The sequence below is a fragment of the Nicotiana attenuata genome, chromosome 9 (genome assembly GCF_001879085.1).
Source record: "Nicotiana attenuata strain UT chromosome 9, NIATTr2, whole genome shotgun sequence".
NCBI lineage: Eukaryota > Viridiplantae > Streptophyta > Magnoliopsida > Solanales > Solanaceae > Nicotiana > Nicotiana attenuata.
In genome coordinates this window covers 3264399-3274506 of record NC_031997.1, presented here as the reverse complement: position 1 = coordinate 3274506, position 10108 = coordinate 3264399, and the positions used below count along the sequence as shown (strand labels likewise).

General features: G+C 40.2%; 1 protein-coding gene across 1 annotated transcript; it reads left to right on the top strand.

Moving 5' to 3' along the window:
• On the top strand, positions 1451-4360 carry LOC109231975 (ubiquitin-conjugating enzyme E2 5B-like). The gene is made up of 4 exons (XM_019397588.1): positions 1451-1622; positions 2351-2478; positions 2568-2672; positions 4054-4360. Exons 1-4 carry the CDS (start codon positions 1553-1555, stop codon positions 4195-4197), a joined length of 447 nt encoding a protein of 148 aa, XP_019253133.1. The 5' UTR covers positions 1451-1552; the 3' UTR covers positions 4198-4360.

Below are 10108 nucleotides of genomic sequence, written 5' to 3'. Positions count from 1 at the left end.
CATAATACCTGAAGTGAAGCTGCTCACGACCTCAAACCGGTGAACGACGTGCTAGAGTTCAAAACGACCGATCGGGTCGTTACAAACTCCACTGTCAGTCAAGACACCAAAAATGGAGAATAAACGAAACAACCCAACACCAACATGCAGAGCCAAGAAGAAGATCCAATCCAACCCCAATACTGGTATCATCGACCCCCTACCCATGGACCACATCCCAAACTCATGGTTGGAGATGGCTCTGCAGGGTGTTGCATTCCCCTTGACCTTCACAGTAAGGACAGTGCCTATCACAGTAGTCATCCAAAACCCCCCACTACTTAGCCAAAATAGTCACACCCAGTTTGAACCATGCCCTGCGCGCTGAATTATGGCCATCAAGTTTTCATCCTGGCTCTAACTCTATTTGGTTTGCCGTAAAAATATAATTTTCACATAATGAATGCATCATTTTGTTGGCCGCATAAAAAAATAATTAGTGCAGTGTTTGGTTTGCATTATTAAGCAAACACATAACTTATGTGGAAATCAATGTATTATCCTAAAAGGATTAAAATATGGAATAAGAATATGTGTTTTTGCAACATGTAAAGTAAGTAAAGCCAAAAATGTTAACGTTCTAAAATACATACTCCTCACCGCATAAATAATCTTTGCATTATAATTCTGTATTACTAATGTGTAGTTTAAATTTGGTCTAAATCATTCATAAAACAAGATGTAAGTATCCAACCAAAAGATTAATTCATGAATTTTAGGATAAGAATATCATTCTAATGAGCACTTGTAGTGGGAAATATTATGAACATATACATTAAGAATCTTTACAATTCGATCACACAGAATGAAAGAACTGGAAATTATTACATAGTTTTATTCTTTTCAAATTGAAATTATTTATTTGGACCAACAAAGATTGTGGTGGAGTAGTAAGTATTCCGTCATCCTTAATCAAAGGTCTCGAGTTCGAGCCCTGGATATGGAATCGCCTTTGTTAGAGAGCGCTTTACCCCCAATATGGGACTTTCTGGCGCAAATCCGGATTTAATCGGACTCCAATACGGGTACCGGACATCGGATGAGAAACCATAAAAGAAAATTATCTGGAAAGTTAATAAAAGCTTAGCTGCACGATGTGAAACTTTCCGGCGCGATTAATTGGACTCCAATACAGGTATCATACACCCGGTCGAAAAACCAAAAAATAAAAAATATCTTTATTTGGGAAGTTGAGAAAAGCTAAGCTGGAGAATATAATTTTTTTTTTTTTTTTTTTTTTTGTGTGTTCTTCACAAGTTTGAAAGATCATCTATCGTCCATTCTTGAAGTGCATGTATCTTTTACAAATGCTTTCTGCCACAGAATCTATACCAATGAGTGAGCACTGAATAATTACTGAAAAAGAAATGATTCTCTTCTCCTAGACCCCTATATATATATTTGCAATACTGAATTTTTTTAACAAGTTGAGCTCTTCTATTCATAAGTTGTAAATTCTTATTATTGGGAATTTTTTCCCTTTTTAATTCAATCCAAGAATTGGTTAGGGCTAATGGCATCTAGGAGAATTCACAAGGAACTAAGGGAGTTGCAAAGAGACCCTCCTACTTCATGCAGTGCAGGTATACAAATAATGTTTTTTTCTTCTTCTTATTATCCCCCATATTAAGTCGAGGATTTATCGAAAATAGTCTCTCTGCTATCACGAGATAGGGATAAGGTCTGCGTACACATTACCCTGCCCAAACTGTACTTACGGAATCAATTATACTGGATATGTTATTGTTATTATTTTCTCTCATTCCCCAAGGTTAAAAATGACCTCGGTAGGCAGTAGGTGCAAGTAACACATAGAGAATAAAATGAGTGATATCCAGATATTCTGGACTACTTAGGCGTGAAACTATATGGTAAGTGAATATGTTAAAAAGGGGACGAGAAAGACGTAAAATTACGTATAAGAAAATTGTCTTGAAAGACCTTAATTTCTTAGAATTCATGCAAACCTAACGAAAAGTAGGACAATGAAAGAAAAAAGAACTATATAAATGATAACAAATGGTTTAAGTCGTAATCATGTTAATACGTTTATTTTAAATCTCGCATTTGTTACGAGTCTTTTAATCTTGTCAAAAAATACCGGTTTCAATACACTACAAAAAAAAAAAAAAAAAAAAAACTGAAATTAGTTATGAATTTAGTCACTTATTTATTGGGAAATTGCTTGTCTAACATAATTTCTTGATAATCTATCACTAAATAAAATTAGCAATGAATATTTTTGTTTAATTGCAGAATTCGTCGGTCGCTAATTCCAGATTTTTTAATAGTAATAGTTGTTTATTTTCAGGTCCAGTGGCACAGGATATGTTCCATTGGCAAGCAACCATTATTGGTCCAAATGACAGCCCTTATGCAGGTGGTGTTTTCCAAGTGGCCATCCATTTTCCTCCTGATTACCCTTTCAAACCTCCCAAGGTATGCTTTTTTTAGGTATTTAAGCTGTAAATTTTAATCTGTAATATTATTTGTTAATTATTATAAATAATATTAATTCATATTGGCAGGTGGCTTTCAAGACCAAAGTTTTCCATCCAAATATAAACAGTAATGGAAATATTTGTTTGGACATTCTTAAGGATCAATGGAGTCCTGCCCTCACCATATCAAAGGTGCTTACTTTTCTTTTCTCTCAGCATTTGGACATAAATTTGGCAAAAACTTAAAAAATAAGTTTTTGAAGTTGTGTTAAAAAATAATCCTTGAAAATTGAAGTTGTGTTTGGATATATATTTTATTTGAAAAAAAGTTAAAATTTTGTGAGTGAAATGAAAATATTCACCCAAAAATTGCACTAAACCAGTTTTTCGGAACTTGAATTTTTTTTTTCATAATACGCAGCCAAAATGTATTAGCCAAACGGGTCCTAAGTACTAATAATCTACTGATTCATGACTTTTGTGACATGGTGCAGAATTAATTATTTCTTCGATAACCAAAAAGCAAAAAGAAAAAAATCTTTTTCTTTTCAATATATACTAGTATGGAAAAAAAATTACGAGAATTGAAAATTGAGCTTTTGGTAGTGTAATTATGGAACTTATGCCCTCAATATGAGGGTTCTGAGCGTATGGCAGAACTTCCTCAGAATTTACAAAGCCAACCAAATTTAAGTGTAGCAAAAACTTAAATTTTTACACGAACACAAAGTAATTATTTCGAAGAGAAGGAAAACAATGATTATATGTATTATTTTGGAGGTATAAATAAGTATTTATAATGTTTTAGATGTCTGTTGAGACATGTTTGTCAAAACTCAAAAGCAGACTTGACAATTTTGAGAAGAGACTTTAAGCCGACAATTATTAGATTGAAATTCAATACTATTTAAGCTAATAAAAACTGTTTAAATAAAAGATTGCAAAAATAGAAATTTTTTGGGAAAAAATCAAAATAGCCATATTTACACATGGTAATTGAAAAATAGTCACAGTTTCAAAAGTAATCAAAATTTAGCCATTTTTTCATGTACAGATAAAATCTAAACAAAAACACCCTTAAAAATCCGGAAATGGAGTTCGAATTCTTTACATATGAGATTCCAGCATAATGTGTTAGAATTTTATAATATATTGGAGTTCCAACATAATATGCTAGAAGTTTATACGTAGGAGCTCCATAATAATCCAGCATATTATACTGGAATTTTTCCTGTTTCAGCGAAATAATGGCTATTTTTCAATGACTTTGCAAACGCTGGTTACCTTTCAATTACCAGTCCGAAAACTGGCTAGCCCGTGCTATTTTCACAAATTTTTTGGGATACTCTTTAGGCCCAAGGACAAAATTTCCCTCCTATATTTTACGAGGTCCTTGCATAAATAGCCAGCCAGATTCACTGTTTACTTTTCTTAATTAGTATACATAAAGTATATACTGATCATATAAGATTATACATATACTATATATGAATTATACATATATTAGACTTGCATGTCGTAATATGTATTTTGTGTACTAATTTGATGAATCAACCTCTTTTTCTACGTGCAGGTTTTGCTTTCAATATGTTCACTATTAACAGATCCAAATCCAGATGATCCATTGGTTCCAGAAATTGCTCATATGTACAAATCTGATAGGAAGAAATATGAATCAATGGCTCGTAATTGGACCCAAAAGTTTGCTATGAATTGAGTTGTTGTATCCATAAAAAGCTCATGTGCTATATTTTGTAACAAAAGATATATTAATGATTTCCTCTTCCGCAGGCATGTAATAAATGCACAAAATTATAATACTTGTGAAATGAGAATTTGTCACACTTGATATATTTAACTATGGAAAATTGGTTTAAATATATGGGCTTTTTTTATTTTTCTTATTAAACTATAGAAGATGTTATGGATGAAATTTCTTTGATTAGGTAACTCCTTTTTTGGCATACTTCTTTGATTTGAATAGGAAGTGCTTGGAATGATTTGAGTTAAATCTCCAATAAAATTGATTTTAAAGAAGTGTTTTCAGATTTCAAGAAGCTAATTGGCCAAAAAGACTATTAATTAAAAGCTCAGCATGGTAAACCTACTTGAATAATCATCAATTTCTCTTCCTATGAAGATGATGGATTGTTTTGGGATTTACTTTTGAAATAGATTTGAGAAAGGGGATTTTCCACTAATGTTTCAGTATTATGTCCCATTTTAGTAAATTCATTATTATATAACAAGGTATCTGCTGAAGTTTATGGATTGAGTGCAGTAAGAAACCATAGCTGAGAGGGAGAAGAGAGACGAAGAGAAGAAATGAAAGAAATGAATGAAACAGTAAATATTTTTCATTCTCCTCTTCTGATCTGTACACTAGCCCTTATATACAATGAGCTAATATAACTTCTAACTAACCAATCACTTGCATCATTAACTTCTAACAAACTTAACTAATCCGCACATGTATAAATAGACTAAACTACCCTTCAAGCTTAAGTCACTCCTCTTTCCTCAACACTCTCCCTCAAGCTAGGTGGTACAAAAATATTAAGAACACCTAGCTTGGACATCAAGTACTCATGTTGCACTCTAGGTAAGCCTTTAGTTAGAACATCTACAAGTTGCTCCTTTGTGGCAACATACTTTGTCTTCACCAGCCTCTTTTGTATCTTTTCTCATATGAAGCGACAATCGATCTCAATGTGTTTGGTACGTTCATGGAGTACTGGATTTTGCAGCTATCTGAATTGTTGCCTTTGTAACGACCCGACCGATCGTTTGCCTTTTTAGAACCTCATTCCCCCAAATAAAACTCTCCGTGCTCGCTTTAACCAATTTACGACCTACGGGGATGGTTGGTTCGGAATTTAGAAGAGTTTGGATTGAAATACACACATTTAACTCTTTAGGATTTTCTTAAAAGGCTAAGTTTGACTTTTGTCAACATTTTGGGCAAACGGGCCCGGATTTGTGTTTTGACAGTTCCGGAGGGTCCGCGGGAAAATATGGGACCTGGGCGTATGCCCGGAATCGAATTCCGAGGTCCCTAGCCCGAGTAACGAACTTTTTCTAGAAATTGTTAATCTAAAATATTAAGGATTTAAAGAAACTAACTAATGATTGATTTCATGGGTATCGGGATCGTATGTTGGTTCCGAAGCCCGGTACAAGTCCGAAATATCATTTAAGACCTACCCGCAAAATTTGGCATCAATCCGAGTAGTTTAAGGGCGTTTTGGCCCGTTGGAGGAAAATTAAGAACTTGAAGTTCATAAGTTTGATTCATTTGATTTTAGGGGGGTGATTCCTAGATTTAGCGTTGTTTCGAGTGTTCCGAACGTTCGAGTAGGTCCGTCTCGTGATTTCAGACTTGTTGGTATGCTCGGGAGGGACCCAGGAGCCCCGAGCGTCAATCGGACGAGGCTCGAGTGAAGTGGAAAAATTGGAGAAGTGCTGAAGGTTGCTGCTTCTGTCATAACCGCACCTGCGGGTGGTGGACCGCAGGTGCGAGACCGCAGATGCGGTCCTTGTATCGAAGAAGCGGCTCAGGCAAGCCAAGCCAGGAACCGCAGAAGCGGCTCCGCACATGCGGCATCCAGACCGCAGAAGCGGTCCCAGCCTTCTCTCCCCATTTCGCAGATGCGGTCATCTTCTCGCAGGTGCGGGACCGCAGATGTGGTCCCCTGACCGTAGATGCAGAAATCACTGAACCAGTGAGGTTCATTAAAGAAGGGTTCTAAGCCATTTTTATCACTTATACACTTTACCATTGGCGATTTTGGGAGCTTTGGAGAGAAGACTTCCACTTAGCATTGTGAGGTAAGTTTATCCCACCCATCCTTAGTTTAATACTTGCGTATTAGGTAGATCAAACACTAGAAATTAGGTAAAATCAAGGGAGTTAGAGCAAGACCTAGGGTTTTAATAAAAGTTAGATTTAACCACGAAATTGGCCATGGAATAAATTGGAAATTATATATTGTTGATCCTTAGGATGTAGAGAACAACCTCCTTCGAAAAATCTCGAAATTCGGGCACGTGGGCCCGGGGTCGGATTTTAGGAAACTTGTGTTAAGAGTTGGGAAACTTCTTAAATAGCTAGAATTCGGTCTTGTGAGTCTATATTAACTAGTTCCTACTTCGTTTAACTAGTTTGGGATCGTTCGGCTCCGAATTTAGGGCTTGGACTCGTTCTTTGAATTGGAAGTGCACTTTGGAGCGTGGTGAGTCTCTTTTCTAACCTTGTAAGAGGGAATTGTCCCCATAGGTATAATAATTGAGTACTTTATTATTAAATGCGGGGGCTACGTACGCACTAGGTGACGAGAGTCCGTGCGTAGCTACTATTATGTTAATTGTCCGGGTAGTTTAGGGCCCGTATCATGCTATATCGTAATTGTTTCCATATTTTCTTGCTAATGTGATCACTTAGGATATGCTAGAGACTTGAAAAGAGATAAGCGAATGTATACCTACATTGGACACTTGTATGAATTATCTCGGAAATAAATGCACATTCATGTGTTTCATTGAATTAAATTGATATTTGTGGATCGTGCCGATCGCCTCGGTAGAAGTAGATGCATCTATGGTTCGCACCATTCGACCCTCTGGCAGTGCACAGTTATTTTTCTGTTGATCGGGCCGTCGACCTCGGCATAATGTGCGCATGACATTTATATGTGTGAAATCTCATCCATGGCTTATTCTGTTAAATATTTGAAATGTGTACGGTTAACTGCCAAATTGCTAGGGACATGACTAATTATCTCTTGTTGCATACTGTTGATTAATTGTGATTATCATGCCTAGCAGAACACCTTATTATATTATTTGACCCTAGTAAGTGTCAAGTCGACCTGTCGTCTCTACTTCTTCGAGATTAGACGGGATACTTACTGGGTACATATTATTTATGTACTCATACTACGCTTCTGTACTTAATTGTACAGGGTCTGAGGCAGGTACATCTGACTATCAGTTTGGTGCGCGCCCCTTATTCATAGTCCGAGACTTCCACGGTGAGCTGCTCCTTTCCCGTGGCGTTCGGCAGCTTGATGGAGTCTTTTCCTTACTTTTGCTGTCTATTCTATGTCGGATAGTAGGATAGTTTATTATTTTGTACATTCTACTAGTTGCCCATTACTTGTGACACCGGGTCTTGGCACACACATTAGTAGACGGTATCTTTTTTTTGGGGTTGTATAATTTTATGACTTTAATAATCATTTTGATACATTATTGATGCTTCTGGTCTTAACTTAAATTTGAGAATCTGTTATATTTATTTTGGGTAAAAGAAAAATGAGAACTTAATTGTATTTTCCGCGTTGGCTGGCCTGACAATGGTGTCGGGCGCCATCATGACCTATTGTGGAAAATGGATCGTGACAACATGGTATCAGAGCACTAGGTTCACGTAGGTCTCGCAAGTCATGGACAAACCTAATAGAGTCTTACGGATCGTTACGGAGACGTCTGTATTTATCTTTGAGAGGCTATAGGGTTTTAGGAAAACTATTCTTTATTCATCTCATCTCGTGCAGTGGTCAGTGTACTAAGTTTCCTTCTCTACTCTCTCACAGATGGTGAGGACACGCACGGCTGATGTTCCAGACCCGAGCGGAGATGCTCCCCCCGTTGTTCGAGGCCGAGGCAGAGGCCGGGGGAGGGCACCGGCCCGTGGAAGTGGACGAGGTGCCCGCGGCTGAGCCCACCCCGACAGACTTTATGACAGCACCGGGATTTTAGGAGGTTATGGGCCTTATGCTTCGGTTCATGGATTCTATGACTCAGGCTGGTTTATTTCCAGCAGACCCAGCTACCTCACAGGAAGGAGGGGGAGCACAGACCCCTACTGCTCAGGCTCCTGGACATGCAGCTGCAGTGTATCAGACTCCGGGTGCATTGCCCGCGGATGGGGGCCAGCCAGTTGCTGCAGTGGCGCCCCAGCCCAGGCCAGCTGCGGATGGTGATCCGCAGAAGTTGTTGGATAGATGGACTAGGCTTCACCCTCCGGTCTTCGGGGGCGAGCGTCATGAGGATGCCCAGGACTTCATTGACAGGTGCAGGGACAGGCTGCACAACATGAGGATATTGGAGTCGCATGGAGTTGACTTCACTACTTTTCAGCTTAAGGGCAGGGCCCGCAGATGGTGGCAGTCTTATGTTCTGGGTAGGCCAGCAGGTTCTCCTCCTATCACTTGGAGTGAGTTCACACAGTTGTTTCTGGACAGGTATATTCCACCCTCTGAGAGGGAAGAGCTACGGTATCAGTTTGAGCAGCTAGAGCAGGGCCAGATGTCCGTGACTGATTATGAGGCGAGGTTTTCTGAGCTATCCCGCCATGCATTGATGATACTTCCTACTAACGCTGATAGGGTGCGGAGGTTTGTTGCAGGGCTGCATTCCGGCATCAGGGCCAACATGGCCCAAGATGTAGAGATGGGGACTCCTTACCAGTTAGTAGTGGAGATTGCTCGGAGGATTAAGGGTTACCGTCAGAGGGGTAGGGAGAAGATGCAGCAGGATAAGATGGCTATGTTCTCAGGAGAGTTCAGAGGTGCCTCAGCTAGGGGCAGAGGTCAGTTCGGGAGAGGGCAGCCCAGTAGGCCCCCACATTCAGCACCACCACCTGCTCGGGGTGCTCCAGCGCGCCCCTATTTCAGCGCCATGCCAGAGAGTTCCTATCGCCCACAAGCTATTCAAGGTTCCTCCGGTGGGTATCAGGTCCGCAGGGTTCTTCTGATCCATACTTCAGTGCTGTGCCGGAGAGTTCACACCATCCGCCGGCCATCCAGGCTTCTTCCAGTGGGTTTGCAGGCCATCAAGGTCAGCCGTCAAGTCAGCAAGTCGCCGCACCGCGGGGTTGTTTCGAGTGCGGGGACCTTGGTCATATGAGGAGATACTGCCCCAGGCTTCGGGGCAAGGCAGTGCAGCAGGGCCAATAGCCTATAATTTCAGCGCCAGCTGCCCCGCCACCTAGAGGTGGAGGGTAGGCTGGTAGGGGCCGTCCTAGAGGTGGAGGTCAGACAGGGAGAGGTCAGCCAGCTACTGCTCAATCAGGCAGAGGCCAGCCAGCCGGCGCTCCAGCCAGATTCTACGCTCTTCCACCCAGGCCAGATGCATTGGCCTCAGATGCCGTCATCACAGGTATTATTTCCGTCTGCGGCAGAGATGTTTCGGTATTATTTGATCCAGGGTCCACCTATTCTTATGTAGCATCACTGTTTGCTCGATTCTTGGTTATTCCTCGTGCACCTTTGGGCACTCCTGTTCATGTGTCCACTCCTGTGGGCGATTCCGTGGTTGTAGATCGGGTCTACCGGTCCTGTGTGGTTACATTCTGTAATTTCGAGACTAGAGCAGATCTCCTGTTACTGGATATAATCGATTTTGAGGTCATCTTGGGCATGGATTGGTTGTCTCCATATCACGCCATCCTAGATTGCCATGCCAAGACTGTTTCACTAGTGATGCCAGGGTTGCCGAGGTTGGAGTGGAAGGGTTCCACAGTTGATACCCCCAGTAGGGTTATTTCTTTCTTGAAGGCTCGGTGTATGGTCGAGAAGGGGTGTTTGGCCTATCTAGCTTATGTTCGAGACACCACCGCAGAGTCT

What these genes read in the sequence shown, in the direction of transcription:
- LOC109231975 (XM_019397588.1), top strand. Translation starts at nt 1,553, where the DNA reads ATGGCATCTAGGAGAATTCACAAGGAACTAAGGGAGTTGCAAAGAGAC. An exon ending in TCCTACTTCATGCAGTGCAG is followed by an intron (nt 1,623 to 2,350) that starts GTATACAAATAA and finishes GTTTATTTTCAG; the next exon opens with GTCCAGTGGCACAGGATATG. An exon ending in ACCCTTTCAAACCTCCCAAG is followed by an intron (nt 2,479 to 2,567) that starts GTATGCTTTTTT and finishes TCATATTGGCAG; the next exon opens with GTGGCTTTCAAGACCAAAGT.